General features: G+C 38.8%; 1 protein-coding gene across 1 annotated transcript in view; it reads left to right on the forward strand.

Moving 5' to 3' along the window:
- Positions 1 to 16,435, forward strand: part of ncf4 (neutrophil cytosolic factor 4) — a 39,413-nt gene extending 22,978 nt beyond the window's left edge. Inside the window, exons 7-10 of the mRNA XM_062429696.1 lie at positions 1,764 to 1,862; positions 8,910 to 9,061; positions 9,597 to 9,662; positions 13,489 to 16,435. Coding sequence (XP_062285680.1) covers positions 1,764 to 1,862; positions 8,910 to 9,061; positions 9,597 to 9,662; positions 13,489 to 13,696 — 525 coding nt within the window. The 3' untranslated portion in view covers positions 13,697 to 16,435. The remainder of the gene's footprint in view (positions 1 to 1,763; positions 1,863 to 8,909; positions 9,062 to 9,596; positions 9,663 to 13,488) is intronic.
- Positions 16,436 to 18,944: the final 2,509 nt, after the last annotated feature.

Genomic DNA, 18,944 nt, shown 5'->3' on the forward strand with positions numbered 1-18,944 from the left:
ATACAGTGGCTTTGTTATACCTTTCACTGGGAACAGCTGCCTTTTTGTGTGTAAGTGACACTGATGAGAGCAGCTGAGAGCGACTGCAGACTCAAATTTCTGTTAGTTCATCACTATGAGTGACATGTAATTTTCCCCTTGAATAATGTGAAAATATTTATTATTTCAGCGTTGAGCTTTAAGCGTTTCACTCACTCACTCACTGTGAAGCGACCATATGAAGACAGCATTGATCGATCAGTTTAACTTTTCTCATCTCCTCCTCCTCCTCCTCTTTTTCACCTCCCTCCCACTGCTTTAACCGCTCCTCATTCTTTTTTTGGACTTACTCTACCTCTGTGAGCCAAACTCCAACTCTCTTTCAGTTTCATGCGATTGCTCTCCTACTGTGGTTTTCATCCCCTCCCTTATTTCTCAGCCTTATTTCCTTATTCATCTTTGCACTCTCGTCCCCTCTCTCTTCTCCTTTTTAGACATCGATAACATAAAAGCATATGCATGAGGCTGCTCACTCGTCTGTGCAGCTGAATACCAGAAAGAGTGTGCACATGTGTTTGAGTTTGGATCCAAATGTTAGAGTCAGATGTTTGCAGATGTTGTGTTTGTCATGCACAATGCAAGCTCTAATACACTTAAAAGATTGCTGTAGAGCTGCACCTCTTTGCGTGTGTGTCTGTGCGTGTGTGTGTCTGTAATAGGCTACTTCATCATCTGTCTGTTGGAGGGTCCCTTTGCTAAAGGACAGGAATCGGTTTAAAACGATGATAATGACTCTATTGTGTTGTACTTTAAATGCAAATTAATCTCTGCCAAGCATCTGGCAGCATCCCCTCAGGCTGTACCACTTTTGAAAACTCTTCCTGCTACATGCTTTTTACCTCATCCCACACACACATACTCACACAGTTTTATACACTTAACATACATAAGTGATGCATTCATGCACGTAGTACTGAGATGATTATCTATAAGCTGATTAATGAACATAGATCAACGACAATTTATATATGCCATTATTTTACAAAAAATGCTAAACTCTTGCTGTGCTCATCCCAAATGAGAGGTTTTACTGTTTTTTTTCAGGTTGATAACCTTTTAAATTGAACGTCTTTGGGTTTGGTCGGACAAAATGAGCATCAAGGACATCACCTCAGACCTCGGCATCCTTCACTGTTTTCATAAAATAATTGACACAGTAATGGATAATGAAGTTGGAACCAATCTGCAAAAACTTGCACACCCACACACGCACACTTTCATACACTAGCATGAATTCATCGGTACTGTTACAAAGCAGAAAAGCAAGAACAGTCTACAAACATGAAATTGTCTAATAATATCCCTTCTATCTGCGCTCTCTCTCTCTCTCGCATGCAAACATCTTTTTATGTTCCAAAGTTGACTCCTTTTTTCATCGCATCACTTCTTTCCTCACAAATCTTCACTTATTCAAACTAAAACAATGATCATTGTCTTCTCTAGCTTCCCCCTCAATCTCTCACTCTCTCTTTCTCTCACTTAAACACACTTAAAAACACTCTATCATTCTCCATCAGCACGCACAAAAAGTGTTCAGTCCTACCTGTCCGCTCTCACCGTCTCGTCTCTCTCTGTGTTGAGTGTGTCCGTCCCTCTCTTTTCTCTTCTCTCACTTCTCTCCTCTCACTCACTCACGTGTGTATATATATGTGTGTGTGTGTGTGTGTATGTGTGGTTTCCTCTGTGTGTGTGTGTGCGTGTATGGCTGTATGTGTGTTTCCCAGGCGATGTTTGACTTTCGCGGCAACGGCAAGGCGGAGTTGAACCTGAAGAGGGGAGAGGTGATCTTCCTGCTGCGACGAGTCAACGCGGAGTGGCTGGAGGTAAGAATAGAAACAGAGAGAGGGAATGGGAGAGGGAGGGGGGAGAGAAAAAGAGAGAGAAGGAGGGAGGGAGGGAAAGAGAGATGATGGGTGCGAGGGAAGAATGGGAAATATATTAGAGAAGTGGTGGAGATGAGCGAAAGAGAAAGAAAGGAGACATCTTGAGTGAGAGGAAGAGGAGAGTGAAGGGGCAAAGACAAGGAAAGGGGTTAGAGATGGATAAATGGAACAGGAGAGAGGGAAAGAGGGAGAGAAACAGTCAGAGAGGGAAAGGGGAAGACAGGAAAAAGAGCCCACAAACAGAGAGAGATAAAGAGGATGGATGCAGGGGTATAAAATGCAGGCAGAACAAAGAGAAAGATGGAAGAAAACAGGAAGATAAAAAGTGTGGGGATTCATTTACAGGGACTGACCAAAAAGGACAGAATTAGAAGAAAAGAAGAAGATTTTGTTGTAACTTTAAAGAGTGCATGCACTGCATCACTCTATCACAAAAGATAACCAAAGGTGTACATAATTTGGTGTGGAAGAACTTCACTGGCCTGCTCAGAGTCCGGACCTCAAGTCTCATCAGCAGCTTTGGGATGAACCAGAACACTGACTGTAAGCCAGACTTCATATATAAAACGTTGTGTTGACCCCACTAAAGCTCTTGTGGCTAAAATGAAGCAAACTGCTGGAGCTAGTTTCCAACATCTTGTGAAAACCCCTCCAAAAAGAGCAGAAGGTGTAATAACAGCACATTAATGCCCACTTTTTTGATGACATACATAATGGTGTGTTGCTCAGGTGTCCATATGCTTTTGGCCATGTGGTGTATTTCAGTATTGGTTTATCTAAGTCCTGAAATAGTTTGCTTTTTAATGAACTTTTGAACATCTTTGCAAAATAAGTGATCAAGGAAATACAGTGGAAGGCATTTATAGTGATCAAGGTTACAGTGATCAGCTGCTTATATGGATCAAAAGGCTCAGAGCACAATCATTCCTGCACAAATACTATTAAAATGCTTATAGTAACCAAGTAGTCTGCTCATAGTGTTCATTTTGGGTCTTGTTTAGCAGTCTCCAGCAACCAGGTGTGAGCGTAGTTAAGCCTTAAGGTGAAGTAATAGTAATAATGCATTTTATTTAAAGGTTCCTTTCAAAGCACACCTTACAAACACATAAAAAACAAGCAATGGAGAAAAAAAAGTGATATTGTTTAGCTTCATCTTCAACTCAAAAAAAGCAATTTCATTATCAATATAAGGCTGAATAAGCTTGGGGAGAATAGTTGTGTTTCAAGGCAGGATTTAAAGGTTGCAGATAGATTCAGAATTGCAAATGTCTAGTGGGAGAAAGTCCCAGAGGCGGGGTGCAGATCGGCTGAATCCTCTTGACCCGATGGTTGGTAAGGTGGGCAGATGGCGCAGAGAGCTGAGAGTACGGGAGGATGTGTGGTTTGTTGAACAGGCTCTGATTGGTTAGGAGGTCTGACCTGAGCCTGAGCAGCTCAGGATCTGTCACCACATCTACGGAAAACCATCTGTGTCTCGAGTGGATAACCTACAACTGTGTTTCAGACACAGTGTTGGATTTTGAGTAGAAAGTATAGTTCCTCTCTGGATTTAGAGTTCTCCAAACATTCACTATTACAATCTCTTTTGTTGCTCTTCTCAGTATCATGATGGCAAGTTCTAAGATATGGTGTCTCTAACTCTGGGAATCCAAATTATAACCCATAAACAGGTTAAAATGCTTGTTACTATTGTTATTCTTTGACTTTGGGGAGCTATTATTATATCCACCTAAATTCAACCCTTCTTCCAGGGATTATGAACATTTATTAAACCGTTGTATTATCAGTTTTCCCAGTTAACATAATGCATCTCTCTTCATTATCAGAAGACACTTTTTCTGCTTAAAATGCAGGAAAATTATCACATATTAGGATCACTACTCCTCTGATTGATGATTTATGATGAGTGGAAAACTTGAGCTGATGTCAATTTACCAAATGTTTCATGTTCAGGTTGTTTTGAGAAAGAAATGCTGTAGAAATGCTACGTCCCCTCCATCATTTTTGAGTAGGTGATATATATTTGATTACATTTGATGGGTTTTTTGGGGCATATATATATATATATATATATAAATATATAATGTGAGGTAATTTTAAAGGGTTTCATTGGTAAATATCAGTGAGAATTTCTGTTCCATGCCAAACACCACCAGCTTTAAAGCTCCTTTGTGTCTTTTTGACAGTTTTCCAATCAGTTTTATTGCAATGTGAGTCAACAATCATGTGCAAAACTAATAAAATATGAACAACAATTTAATCCATCAATGACCTCCATAAGTAGTAAACTACTAGTTTGTCAGCATGTGTATTTTACATAGTCTTGGGCATATCAAAAATATTGCCTATGACTGGTAAACAGCATGCTGTCATCTAATTTCATGAGTTTTGTCCGCATTTTATCCCCCACCTCCTTTCACAATTATGCATCATCAAATGAATAATTCATTACATTGATTTCCTGTTAATCTCAATCTACCACATTCCTCTTTTTGATCCTAATATGCACTAAATTATTCTTATATTTTTTATATGCTCTTATATTGTATAGTCCCTTAGGGTAGAGGGTTGCATCATACAGTATAAAACTGACTGAAATGAAATAATATCTTCTGAAGGCTCTAAAAAGTAGTTAAGCAAGGCATTTATATTTGTCACCAATGGGAGGATATTATTTTAGCAATATATTTCCTCTCTTGTGCTAACTTTAATCATAAACTAAAGATAATATTTCATTCAGCTGTCATATAGATCCATCGTCTAATCCATTATTCTGCCATTGTATCATCTTCTCTCTATGTTTTCTTACTATCTTATATAATATTTTAGACATAAGCAATTCTATTTCACAATAACTTAAAAAGGTTTTCATTTGTTGTACAACATTATGCTAGGACAGGATAAAAAGAGAGAGAAAGAAAGTCCCATGCAGTGGGCTATTTAGCTTAGCTCAAAGCTTTGATATAATAGCTTTGATTTTATGAAGCCTTTTTTTGTGTACTAAGCCAAATAGCATTTATAATAACAAATAAAATAATAAAGAGAAAATAACCCTCCAGTTAATGTTCCACCAGGGTCTAATAGACTACATCTACGTTATTTCTTCCAGTCATTCAATTTCAGTTTCAAGCGTCAGGCAATCACTTTCTGGACCCATTATTGAACAAGGGAGGTTGGCACAGGAATACCTGAATTACCTAAAAATATAACAGTACACACACAATTGAGTCGGCTTATCAGTTTCCAATAATCAGGTGTTTGGCTGCTTCTTCAGGTGACTCACAGATGAAAGCGTCCTCTTGTCCAAACACCTTCAGTTGAGCTGGATAAACGATGTGTGATTTTACTTTCTTATCTCTCAGTTGTTTTCTTATTGGTGCGGACAGACTCTGCCCTTGTTGAACTTTTGCTCAGTAGTCTGAGTTGGAATATATTCAGCTGTCTCCGGGAGTAGCCTCTCTCTTTGTAGGAAATGGACCTTTCTTGAAATTGGCCTCTTTCTTTGTAGGTTTCTTTCGAAGGAAACGATGTGCTGCAGCTATTAATGACTGCTCTGGTGACATCTCTAGTTTCTCTGCTAGAAGATTCTCGATGAAACCCACTGTATCGCCCCCCTTGATTCCTTCTGGAGTTATTCTTCTGTCCCATTGTAGGAAATTAACCACTACAGATCACGGCATTGCCTATTTCTTTGTAGGTTTCTTTAGCAGGAAGTAATGTTCTGCTACTATTAATGACTACTTGGGTGGCATCTCCAGTTTCTCTGTTAGAAGTTTCTGAATGAAACCCACCGTGTCACCCCCCTCGACTCCTTCTTTCACTTGGTACATCCTCATATTGTTTTGTTAGGATTTATTCTCTAGACTAGATAATCTAATTTATCCCACATTGTCTTTTCTTTGCACAACAGGTACTTTAATGGCTTGTTTGTAATTACCTCTCTTTCTTCCAAGCCATGTATATTTCTCTATTCATCCTTTCTGAGCTTGTTGGAAGTGTCTTGTAGGCCGTAGCGGATATATTTCACGTCCTTTTTAGAGTTCTTTTGTTTCGGCTGAAAAGTTTCCAAATTCTTATCTTAATTTGCGTATTTGCTTTGAGATGTCATCATTTATTCGCTTCAGTGTCTCCTCAAGGCTTTGTTCTAAGCTTTTATCAGCTGCCATCACTTCTTGTGTTTTGTTTGTCCCGTGCGCCTTGTCTTCTCTCTTCGTCTTCTTTACTATAGCTCTTGCGTAATCGCTCCTCTGGGCAGGTTTGTACTGTCTCAAACTCTTCCAATTCGAGGCATCTTTCCATGTTTTGGTTGTAGTTTTGCATCGTTTCAGGGGTTTGTATAGTGACACTCTCACGCTATTCAGTCACGCATGCTGTCAACACGATGCCCCCACCCTGCTCCAGTTTCTTGCATAATGAGCAAAATGCCCTGATTACACCCTGAATGTGTCACGTGTGATTTGTTGCCATCCGAGAGGGGACGTGGAACATGGGCGTTGGCAAACGGTTGTCTCAGAAATTCAAAGAAAAAGGTCAGGAAACATGTTTTTTAAAAATGTGTGAGATGTTGAGATAGAGTGTGAGAGAGAAGCCAGGAGTGGGTGAGTGGGAGATAGAGAGAAAAGGAGGAGGAGGTGGAAGCTGATGTGGTGGGAGAGAGAGAGAGAGAGAGAGAAAGAGAGATAGAGAGAATCAACATCGAGGAGGAGGATGCACTTATTCTGCCTCTGGCTTTCTGGAGAGATCCAAAAATCGTAACAGAAAATACTGATAATCCATTTATCCTTATGCAACACTGAAAAACACTACCTTGTTATTCCTCGTTGACAACTTTGCATCCATGCTAGTAGTACATGCTTTTTTTTTTGGTGGGAGGTGAATGAGGTTAATGCAACACTTACAGCTTCTAAAAAAGTGCCTTTGATTTAGTCAGTGAACAGAGTGGCTGTGGGTGGAAAACGTGACAAATCCAACTGGCTGACTGGTGCATCAAGGTAAAGTGGAGAGGTAACAAAACAGTTCCAAGAGTAAAATGGGAAATATTCTCTGTTTGATCTGCAGCTGCTGTGAAGCTGCCATGGAGACCAAAATTCCAGCAACACCTGTATTATATAGAACAACTTTATAGCAGCGGATTACGTAAGAATTGTGCTTGTTTTTAATGTAATAAGCCAATAATGTAATAAAAGTCCTGAACCAATAATGTAATAAAAGTTCTGAACCAATCACTTAATACATTTTTGCCAATAATGAAGTAAGTTACACAATAATAATATGCTAATATCACTTTTTAAAAGTTTTATATATTGGATATGTAGTTTCACACTTCAGTGGCATTTCTGTGGCACAGTCCTACTATTATGTTTGGGTGAAAGAGAAATAATACAAGCATAACTTTTCAGTGCAATGAAAGTGTGACACTTCATATCCAATAAATAAAACTTCAATAAAGTGATATTGGTATATTATTATGTTACTGGCTCCAGTTATTACATTTGTGAAGGATTATTTTTTATTATGTTATTGGCTTATTACATTAAAAAACGGACAAATGTATTACGTTAGATTGTTATTACGTTATCGGCTGCTACAAACGTTATTGTTAGAACAATGCATTTAAGCTTGTGGCCTTCATAAGGGTCATAAAGTTGCTCTATATGCTACAAATGTTGCTGGAGATTTGACCTCTTTAGACTATCTCCTCTTCTTTGTAAACCTTGGAAGAAGGTAAAGTTGTGCCAGAAACTTCTACTCTACTTCTACAGCAAGCTAACGAGGAAGAGCAGGCTTTTTTTCTCCAGTTGCTGCAGTGATGCTGCTCAGTGACCAAACCCTCAAGAGTGGGATTGTACTGAGGAGCTCTGATGTGTTAAATCACAGAAGGGTTTCAGTGGAAGAAAGCATGTGTGCTCAGACTGTCCCACCATCATGCCTTAAAAAGGGGAACTCCAGCGATTTTACACTTCAAAGCCAGTTTACTCATCATGACAGTTGAATTATTTCCTCTGTGGCTCTGGATGCTTTTTGTAAAGTCTAAGAAAACTATTCAAATGATATCACCTGAGAAATCTCAGTGTGGGCTTGAAGATGACACATTTATAACAGAGGAGATGTGTTCAAAATATGGGGCATGCAGCTGGAAACAAGAGGAATTTACAGTGTCAGGACAAAAGATCTGAATTTCATTATGAGAAGTGTAGGATCCATCTTTTTTACAACATGATCCATACAAGGGACCAAACTTAATGTAGAGGATCGTTCATCTCCCCCAGTTTTTGCAGCTCGAGTGTTCTCTTAACTTTTGATTTGGTATTATTTCTAATCAATAGGTTGATGTAAAATTAGTCTGATTGACTGGGTGATGGCTAAAGAGGATGTGAAGAGTAGAAACAAACTTGACAATAGATAGATAACTGGCACTTGGTTCATCATTTATTGGCCACTTTACTACAAAAGTCTTCCCAATGCATTTCCCCAAAAAAGTAATCTATGTATGCTTTCTAAATGTGATTTTGAACACATTTCAAATCTGATATTAAAGTTATTTTATCTTTGTTTTACATGAATCCAGTGTAAACATATTTGGCATGTAGATGCATTTGTTAAATAGATGCATTATTTCCAGTTGTCAAATATATATATATATATATATATATATATATAGATAACATAAAACTGTTGCTGTTAAAGTATGAGTGTGCTGGGTGGTTTGTGTGATGCATGGTCCTTTTAAGTGTTTATGCAAACTAACTCAGACACTTGGACATCTGGGGTGCAGTATAAGAGCTCTTTGGTTGTGTTGAGCGTTTGGAACATCAGCAGCATATTATGAACAGGCTAATTAGGAAAACATCTCTCTAGATGCTTCCTGGTGTTTCTCTCCTTTAAATCACCAACTCATCACCATCTCATCATCAGTCCCTTATCACTATGTTTAGAGGAACTGTACTCATTTATCACAATCTCCTTGTCTTTTTCTCTTCTCTTCAGGGCACGGTGAACAATCAGACGGGTATTTTCCCAGAATCTTTTGTTAAGATTATAAAGCCCCTCCCAGAGACTGACTCAGAAGGTGAGGCTGTTGGCAACGCCTACAGCTGTCTGCGCTGCTACCTGCTCACCCCCTCCGGAGTCGACACCAGGTGAGTTTAGCTGGACGACTGAGTGAGTCTGTGAGTGAATGTGATCATGAGTGTGTGTTTAAGGGTGTATGTGAGTGATTATTTATTTCTTTTGTACAATGTGAATGGTTTTTAGCTCAAGTTCCGACTTTAAAAAACTGTGAAAATAACTTTTTTGATGCAGAAATGTGTTGTATCTCTGCAATACGATAAATGTTTCTAATATTCTTCTTCTAGTATAATGTTCCTCAATAGTTCAATTTCCAAAAATTACCAGTGCAACAGTGCAAAGTTGTTGTTATGTGTGTGAGCAAAGTAATTCTACATTGTTAAGGGATCGTAATTGTGTTCATTCTGATGTGTTTATGTTTTAACTTTGTATTGAGTGCGCTGGCTGAATTTATTGTTGCATCTCTGCAAATTACACCTTAAGGAGTGAATCTTTCATTTTTGCATGATATTTTAAAATAGCTGCCAGGCCTCCAAACAGTATTACACTTATTACATTTTTAAGAAATTTTGTTTCAAGGAGATGAATGTGTGTTCTTACTTACAGAGATGTGTGTGTACAAGAGGACATCACCATCCAGCCTACGTACAAGGACCTGGTATCTCGCATGAAGTAGGTGTAGACTGGTTTCTTTTTAAGTATTTTAAAGTGTTGAAGCACTTTTTAGGGAGAACAAAAGTATGTTGTATGTCGTCTTTTTATTGCAAGTACACATATGTGGGAAAAAGTGAGTAAGAGAAATGTGAGGATCAGATTTTGGGTGTGAAGAGCTGACCAAAAATAATAATAATTGTTTGCAACCTCACACTTATGAGGGGATTACCACACTTTCCAAAAAGAAAAAAGAACGTGATAATTGACCATATTTGATGAAGGTTTGAAGTGCAGTCAGTGAAGCATACAGCACTATTTTTGCACATAGATTAATATTATCACAGTTTTTTTCCTTACTGGTTTAATATAAAGGCCCTTTCACACATGCACTAAAACCGTGAAGTTTTCTGAAGATCTGTATGTCTGAACGCAAAAGTCAGTCGGACTAATTACCCTTCCTGCTCTCTAGTACAAAGTCTGTGTAACGTTTGATTGAGCCCTTGTGTGCATACAGCAGAGATTTTTGAGAAGAATTCAAAATGAGCGAGTCGGCTACAACTGGTGGCTACTGGAAGTGCTACAAAATCAAGCAGTATGGGAGACAGAACGAGGAATTAATAAAGCAACTGTTGAACAAGCAGAACATGAACTTAAATATATTGTCTTTGAATCTACAGCAGTCAATTCCCCTCTCATCTACAGCCAGTAGTTTACACAAGAAGTTTGTACTGCGTAAAGGCAAGAAGAAGAAGGTCTTTAAACGATGTATAACGAAATTTTCGATGGCATCTCTGCAGTACGTTGGGTTAAGACAAAGGAAAGAATAAAATAATAAACAGCATATAAAAGAATGATGAATAAATAAATAATAGCAATTCAAAAGACAAAAATCAGTGGGATGAGGTAGTCACGGAGCGTCGATACAAGCGCATAGCAGCATAGGTGGGGTCATGAATATGCCTTGTATACTTTATTTTAGCTGGTGTAGTCCTTGTCCAGTCTGTCATTTCATGTCTTTGCAAAGTTTATATGTTGGTAAAACTTTGGCAGGACTTTAAGTCTTTAAGTTGGCATGGTTGAAATCTTCCAAATACAATGAAGCATCCATCAGGGTGAGCTGATGTTGCTCACTGACGGTGTTGTGTAATTCATTCTTAGCACTGGCACTCAGGGTGATACACACAGTCACAATGATTACGACTGTGAATTCCCTCAGCATATTGTACGGTCGGCACTTCAGAAACATGAGCTCCGCTATTGCTCTGCAGCGCCTAGAGACGACTACAGCGTCCTGACACTGTGCTTTGTTGACACAGACACACAGGACACCCCTCGGGTCTTACCACACAGAGATGTTATTATGTACGCTCTGTAGAAATAGAATCCATCTAGCTGAATGGAGATATCTGTAATGTTATTGTTCAGCCATGTCTCTGTAAAAGCAAAGACACAGCAGCAGCAGCAGCAGCATCTGGTTCTCTACTGCATGCACAGAGGAGCAGATTTCCATATGTAGTGTTTCTCCTGGAGATGTACTGATGAACTGATTGCTGACAAGCGAACACACTGTTTAGCATTTCCCTCCCTCCGTATTTTGGGTTTCGAAGCTGCAGTGAAATTCCATAATAAACAAAGATGAGTGGAAGTCCATTAAGTCACCACTGAGCCCCGCGGGGCAGCATATTTACCCACTGTGCTTTGCAAACCTGCAAATTGCTAGTTGCCAATCATCACCATTTGTCAAATTAACTTCTGTGGGACCCCTGACTCTGCCCCCCCCCCCCCCAAATAGTACCACCATCACCAAATGCATATGCTCATTACACTATCTGTTTTCTCTGTCTTTTTCTCTTTCATGCCCCCACTCTCTCCTTCTCTCTCTCGATCTCTCATTATCTGGTAATTTAGATAGGTGAGCGCTACAATGATTAGCCCTCCCCATTCATAATCAGTTCATTTCCGCCGCTTATCTGCTCATTATTGTTTTCCTGTGTTCGGGCCTATTGTGCCCTGGAGTAGGATGGATGAGACCCTGATCCTGAGTTTTAATATGGCTTAGCACTGATAAAGGGAGGGAGAGAACGAAGGGAACAGGGGAAGAAAGGGAGGATGAGCAGGAGGAGGAGAGGGTGGTGGTGGTGGTGGAGGTGGTGGTGGAGGAGATAGTAAGTTCGAAAAGCGAAGACAGGGGATTGTGTCACTTCAAACAAGAAAGAGGAAGAGGCAAAGAAATAGCGAGGAAAGAGTGGAGCAACTGAATATGTTGCATAACTACCAGATAAGGCAGTAAATGAAAAATATAATAACTCGTCTTTCCTACACATGGTCTAAAATGAAATAAAACCAGTAGATTTAATAGAACTGTCACGTAGCGTCACATCACATTACATCAAACTTACATCATGTTATATTGGTGCTTTTAAGTTTGTACGGTTATTATAAGTTTTTAACTACACTTAGTTTTGAGGGCTGTTGGTGACTCTATCATCAGAAGTGACATCTTCTCTGCCAGACTGAACAAGACTATTTGTATATTTGGCTCACATGTATGTTATGCAGTAGTATGAAATCATTTTACTACTGCTAAAAAAAGTGATCTTTATAAGTTGATTTACATGTTTCCAGGGGACGGTTCATGTCATCTGAAGCCAATGACGCTTGTCCTTTTATCGCTGCTGGCAGGAAGTGACTCTCTTTGCTGAAAATAACTCTTTGCTTGTCCTTCATCACATGTGCTGTGATACTATATCAAGTTGTGCCTCCAGGAGTCAGACAGAAGATCTCATAAATCGACTGTGTGTCTCTACTTGTTCAAACATTATTGTTCATGCACAACACTGTGAACGCAGGGTAGATGGTGGAGTGGTCAAACTTCCTGTCTGCACTCATTAAATATTCCCTCCACGTGTCATATTGGTGATAATTCTCACAGCAACATTTTAATTAAACTGTAATGCATCAACAAAACCCCTGTGGTAATTATTTCCCTCACTGGTTAGAAATGTGGTGCAAGACTTTCTACTAATGCTGATGTTACCTTTAAAGTAAACAACATATTATAAAATATAATGGAAAAGAAACATATAAAAGCAAGTTTATCCTCATAGAAAAGTGTTAACAACTCCTAAAAAGCATAATATCTTAACACAAGGAACTATTGTGGATCTTTGCACTGTTGTCCAACTTCCTGTATACTTTTTAATCAGTTTAGTCATCCTCAGAGAACTAAGTGAGCTTCTCAATAAACAACTCAATTAAATTTGGTTACATTTAATGATTTTAGTGCAGTTGCCACAAATAGAGAAATAAGAGATATTGCAGTTGAACATTTGCAAAATGAGCATCAGTGTGACATGTTTATTTGAAAGTAAGACTACATTTATTTATGAATATTAATGTATGAATCCTGCCGGTTCCTGTCACAGAGAGATTGCGGCTGCTCGTCCCCCGTCTGACTTAATTGCTCCACATGTGTTTGTAAAGATATTTTAAATATGTTGAATGTTATACTTCAATTTGTCTCTTATGTTTCTAAATCTATTCCATGGCAAAAAGTTTTTGACTAAACTAATTACATTCATTTTGAAAAGTTCCTTCATCTTTATGTGATGATAGTTTAGTGAAGTTATTAAATTTTTACTTTAAATTTGAACACATTTGCATGAAACTCATTTTTACCCCTTGAAGCCCACTGTTCTTACTCTAAAATAACAGTACGGGGTGGATTTGGAAATTCTTCAGTCGTATTTTGATTTTAACGCAAGTCTGACTGATGTGATATTATATACTTTCATTCATTTTTAGGATTCATTTCTGTCTCTGTTCTTCTCTCTGTCTCCCTCAGAAACGTCTTCAAAGTGGACGACATCGCCCTGAACTACCGCGACCCCGAGGGCGACCTCATCCGTATCCTCGACGACGATGATGTCCAGCTGATGATCAGGGAGGGCAAGGGTCAGCAGGGCAAAGTCGAGAGACCTGTCAATCAGTTTTCATGGGAACTGCACGTGACCATGGCCTCTGACCTTTCCGTTTACAGCTCCGAGGCCTAAAAGATAGAGAGAGAGAAAGAGAGAAAGTAAGAAGGAGAGAAAGAAAAGATATTTAGTATTCTTATATCAGAACAATGAACTCAACCAAGTTTAATATTGTTGCTGATACTGCATGTGCAAGCATATATGAAGTTTTCAATGAATTCAAAGCTACATTCATGTAAAAATACTAACTGCTGTGTCTGTTAATGGCCCATACATTTCCCTTAGTAATAAAATTATTTAATAACAGTTTTACGCTTTGCATATTTGAATTTTTATGTGGCTGAAGATTTTTGTTTCCAGTAGCTCTACATTAGGACACGCTGGGAGTTGAGCTGCACACAGCCTGTTGGTGGGACCAAATGAGCAATGTGGAGATGTCTCTTTGTGCTCTAAGAAACTTTATTTTCTGATAGTTTGGAAACTAAAAGATCAATTGATTCGTCAGGAAAGATAATCAACAAATTTATAATGAAAAACTGTGATGAAATTGTAAACACAGAGTCTGTTTACTTACCTATTCCCAGAGCTTTCTGCTAACTCACACTGGGATGTTCTTGGTGGTTGCTGTTTAGTTAGTTGCGTATGCTTTGGTCCTGAAATAGGGCAGGCTGCTCTTTACCCATTCACTGAAGAATACCAATAGATATGTTTGAAAGCTGTCCAAATTGATAAGTTGCAGGATAATTCTGGTTTATTTTATTTCATTATTTTTTTCTCGGTCTATGGTTCATGCTAACTTTGCACTTGTTGGCTCCATTAAAAAGATTTAGGGAAAATAGACTGCTAAGCCTCCTAAAGCCTTCCAAAAATGCACAGGATTTTTTACACTAATAGTTTCAAACATTTGTCTCTGAATCAGATCTGAAGTAAAGAAAGAAAATCTCTTCCTCAAAAGGCCAGTGGACCTTGCATTTGTGAAAGAATATTTACCACAGATTGGGATCCCCAAGGTAGAGAGTGAATCATCATTTTCAAGATAATAAAGCTCATTCTTTGTCACAATGACCTCTAACCAAATGAAACACCATCAAAGATTCCTCTTTCTTGATCAACCTCAAACTATTCTCCCCCTAAACTTCACACTCTTGACTTCTCTGAATAGGGATAAACTGACATATTTTAGCATAATCTGTCAAGCTGCTGCGTGCCACATCGTTCTTTCCACCCTCTAAGTGGAGAGCAGCCATCAAAATCTGAATTTTCCAAAACAAAATGAGACACTGAGCATCCATCAGCTCGGTCAACCGCTCAGAGATATTTTGCGGTAAAAGTATTTGGTGCTACAGGGAGAACTCTGCCACTCAAAATTGGATCATTGTTTATGAAATGAATTGTTTATGTGCGTGTGTGTCTGAGTGTGTGTGTGTTTGTGTGTTTTTAAAAGACTATATTCTCCATGGCTCCGTCACGCTCATATTACGCAATCACATTTTGTCCGTGTGTCTGCATTTCATTCACACTGGCCTCAGGAAATTCAGATATTGCCTTTGCTGGCAGGACAGTTTTTCCTCATCTTTAATGCAAAGTTATTCGTCTCATATTCCTCTTTAACAATCTCTCCTAGGCCATGTGGAAGTGATGCATCTTCAAAAGTTGCTTATCACACCAGACGCAACTGCCACCTGCTTGTACTTAAAACAGCTAATTCTCCATCCTAAATTGCACCTGGGATTCCTGAACACATGTAGGTGTAAATGGTGCTTTTTTTCAGGTGTTAATGGGTTTTTGTTTTTGGTCATGCTCAGATTCTGTGAAGGACAACACACTGCCCTGCATAGCAATTACAGATGCATACTGGATCACTGTAATTCATTCTCTAACAAATGCTTAGTCGGTGTGCTTTGTGCAAGGGAAAAAATAGAATTGGGAAAGAAAAACATAAAAATGTTGGCAAAACAAGCGGTAAGCAACAGCATGCATAAATACAGGCACACAGGTGATCACATGCTCACACTTTGATTTATCTGAGTGTAAATAAAAGTACAGAGGGAATAAAATGGATAAAAAGGACTTTACATATTACTGTGTTTCCAATTTAATCTTCGAATGTTTTGCAAGGCTACTCAAAAGGCAGCCAGGCTTCATGAACACAATCACTGCTCACTGGGATTTGTTCTGCTTTCGGCTCATGAAGCCTTGTGATTGCATTCAGGCTCTGCTTTTGTTGTCACTGCGATAATAGCGAGAGCCAACAGCCGCCACCACAGTCTTAACCTGCCACCGCGTTTCCCACTTACATTTAGCTGATGTGTTCATCCAGTGCAAAAGACCACAGAGAGAACGGGCTTGTTCAAGGACGAGCTTTACTAATGGACAATGTGACATATCAGAGCTGTTTGTTCTGAGGTTTTGTGGAGGCAGAAATCATTCTCTTACAATGTCTATAAAAAATATGACAATTATAATTTATTTTAAATACACTTAGATTGGAAATGCTCTCACTGCTACTGCGAGATGCAATAGCTAGGTTTCCATCCAAATGTATAGTGCCTTTTTCCCCCAGCAAAATCGGTTGGTTGCTTGGTTGGTTCTCCAAGATAAACAGCTAGTAGTGCTAATTTTCCAGCATTGCAGAAGAAGTAGGGGTGCACCATAATGACATCAATAAAAGAGCCCCACTCAAACCTTAAATTGGGATAAACATGATGGGAATATGGCATTTCTGCTTGTCTTGTATTCATTTCAGGACCATAAAAGTCTGCTCATCACTCCATACATATCTAATATTTTGGTTTGCTGGTTAGCGAAAGCATCAGTGGATATTTAATTCACATGCTTATGCACATCTATCTCCATTGCACTATGTAATGTTTTGATTTTATATCCATAAAATCTTTTGCCAAGTGTAAATATTTATGATATTTCCAGATCTTTTCAAACTTTTGGCATTTCCACTTTCTTATACATAAATTCATAATGAGAATAAAGACATGTAGGTGGAAATGCACCTAATGAGAACTAAATAAAGGAAAATGTATGAATAATGCACCTTAATGTTGACAATACCAGTGCTATTACGTCCTCACAAAATAACATATTCAAACTGTACTAAACAACAACTATAAAAACATCACAGATGATGACTGATTAAGTAATTTGAACCTGCAGAAAGTTTCAGCTTTAATGGGTGAAGATCAATCTAAATGGCAAAAGTACAAACTTCATATTTCATAAGTACATACTGTAAATTAGTGCCTGTAAATTGCAGTAGTAGTTATTTAGTTACTGTAAGCTAATATGGCTATTTTGAACGTGGAAGGTCAGCCAGGTTAATTTGCTAATCTAAAGATATTTATGGATGAATTGCATTAACAGGTAGAGACTGGTTGGCAAAAGTGATGTTTCCACTGGTCTGAATGACAAAACCTTTTGTAGTGTATTCTGAAAACATTAATATTCCCAACAGTCTGTGTCTAAGTGTGTGTGTGTGTGTGTGTGTGTGTGTGTGTGTGTGTGTGTGTGTGTGTGTGTGTGTGTGTGTGTGTGTGTGTATGTGTGCGTGTGTGTGTGTGTGTGTGTGTGTGTGTGTGTGTTTTGTATATTTTGCACATATTCCACTTCCACTTCCTCCACTTCCTGCCAGCACTAATATCTGTCTATGCATATTTATCTTCTGCACTTGCATCTCTATGGTTCTGTTGCAATTGTAATGTCACTTTACTGTATGTAAGGTACATTGTGTTGCCCTGTGTATGAAATGTGTTATAAAGTTTGACATGATTAATATCAAACTTTGAAAGGACACAACTGAGCAAGAGAGGAGTAGATGAATCTTATTACCGAGAGGTGACATTTTATTCGTGTATGTCAGTATTTCTCTGTACATCTGACTCAGCCTGTCTGTTAGACATTTTGTCACTTTCATGCTCTGTATCTATCTCTGTCTGTCATCCTGAGTGTCTCTACTCCTCATAACCTACTCGGTGAGAAAGGACAGATTCTATTTAGGTTGCATGTTCTCCAGTCAACCTTTGCCCAAAATTTAATTATCAACCTTCGTCTTTGCTGCAACGATGCCCTGTTGTACATCTAATTAAGCTCATAATGAATGTCAGCAGGGCCAAAGTCATGTCAGGCTGCGAACCAGCGATGTTATGAACCCCAGATGAAAACGTGTGCCTCGTGCACATGAAGGACAGAGTGGAGGGAAAGAATTCAATTAAAATTTATATTTTGAATTTGTTTATATATATATATATATATATAGAGAGAGAGCAAATGTGAGGAGTTTTATGAGGAAGCAAAATCAGCAGGGACTGGGTTTATTTTAAGTTTCACCAGAAGGTAGATGGCAAGTGAATATCTGCTGGCTTGGTAATGTGATGTACAGTATTTGCACATAGCATCTCCAAGTTTGATGGGTTGGTTCGTTGAAGGTTTGTCAAGATGAGCAGCAGGCTGAAACTGTAGGAAACTGTGCACTGAAAATGTTGCACACTAGAGTTTTACACTCAGTTAAAAAGAATGGAGAAACTGCAAAGACACGGGCAAGAGGTGGGTCAGCATTAAAGCACATTGGGTGATATCCAGGGGAGAAAGCACCAAAGAAAAAGTGATGCAGGAAAAAGGTAGCTGACTCGGACACAGCACTGAAAGTCACCACCACCAGGAAGTGGAAGACAACAAAGAAAATATGAGAGATATAAAACCTGGAGCACTGACTAAGGACTCACCTGCTGAGCAGTTAAAATATCTGCCAGCTCAGTAAAAACCTGACAGTCCAGGGTCTGGAGGACATGAGCCGAAGCGCTGTGAAGAGAGCTGCTGTGTGCTTCACTGAATACTAACTTCACACGAAGTAAAGACTTGCTCAACAGTGTAGGTCCATTTAGTCACGTCTTCTATGGACAACACTGTCTCAGTATGGGTTCAGTAGAGTTCAGATTATACAGTTTCAATTGGGGGTAAGTGGCAATAGGAGACTGGACTGTAGACATAAGGCTCATCTAGAGTCATGTTCACAAAAACAGCGATAATCACTGAGGCAGGAAATCTCAACACTAATTTCTCTCTTATGTGGACCATTGATGGTGAAATGAGATACCTAACTTGATTCTGTCTATATCGTCCAGGGATACCGACTCACCCACTATTATCTTTCTCTAAAACGGGACATATCGTGCACTTGTGCAGGTTCATATTCTTATTCTAGCTCTTCACTGGTTTGTCTTTTCATGATTTACATTTAGGTTAGTTTTCATATTAGTGATTTAGTCCCATTTATGTGGACTGTAAATCATAAGTAAGTCCAGAACTCCTCTGT

The sequence above is a fragment of the Scomber scombrus genome, chromosome 2 (assembly GCF_963691925.1).
Source record: "Scomber scombrus chromosome 2, fScoSco1.1, whole genome shotgun sequence".
Classification (NCBI taxonomy): domain Eukaryota; kingdom Metazoa; phylum Chordata; class Actinopteri; order Scombriformes; family Scombridae; genus Scomber; species Scomber scombrus.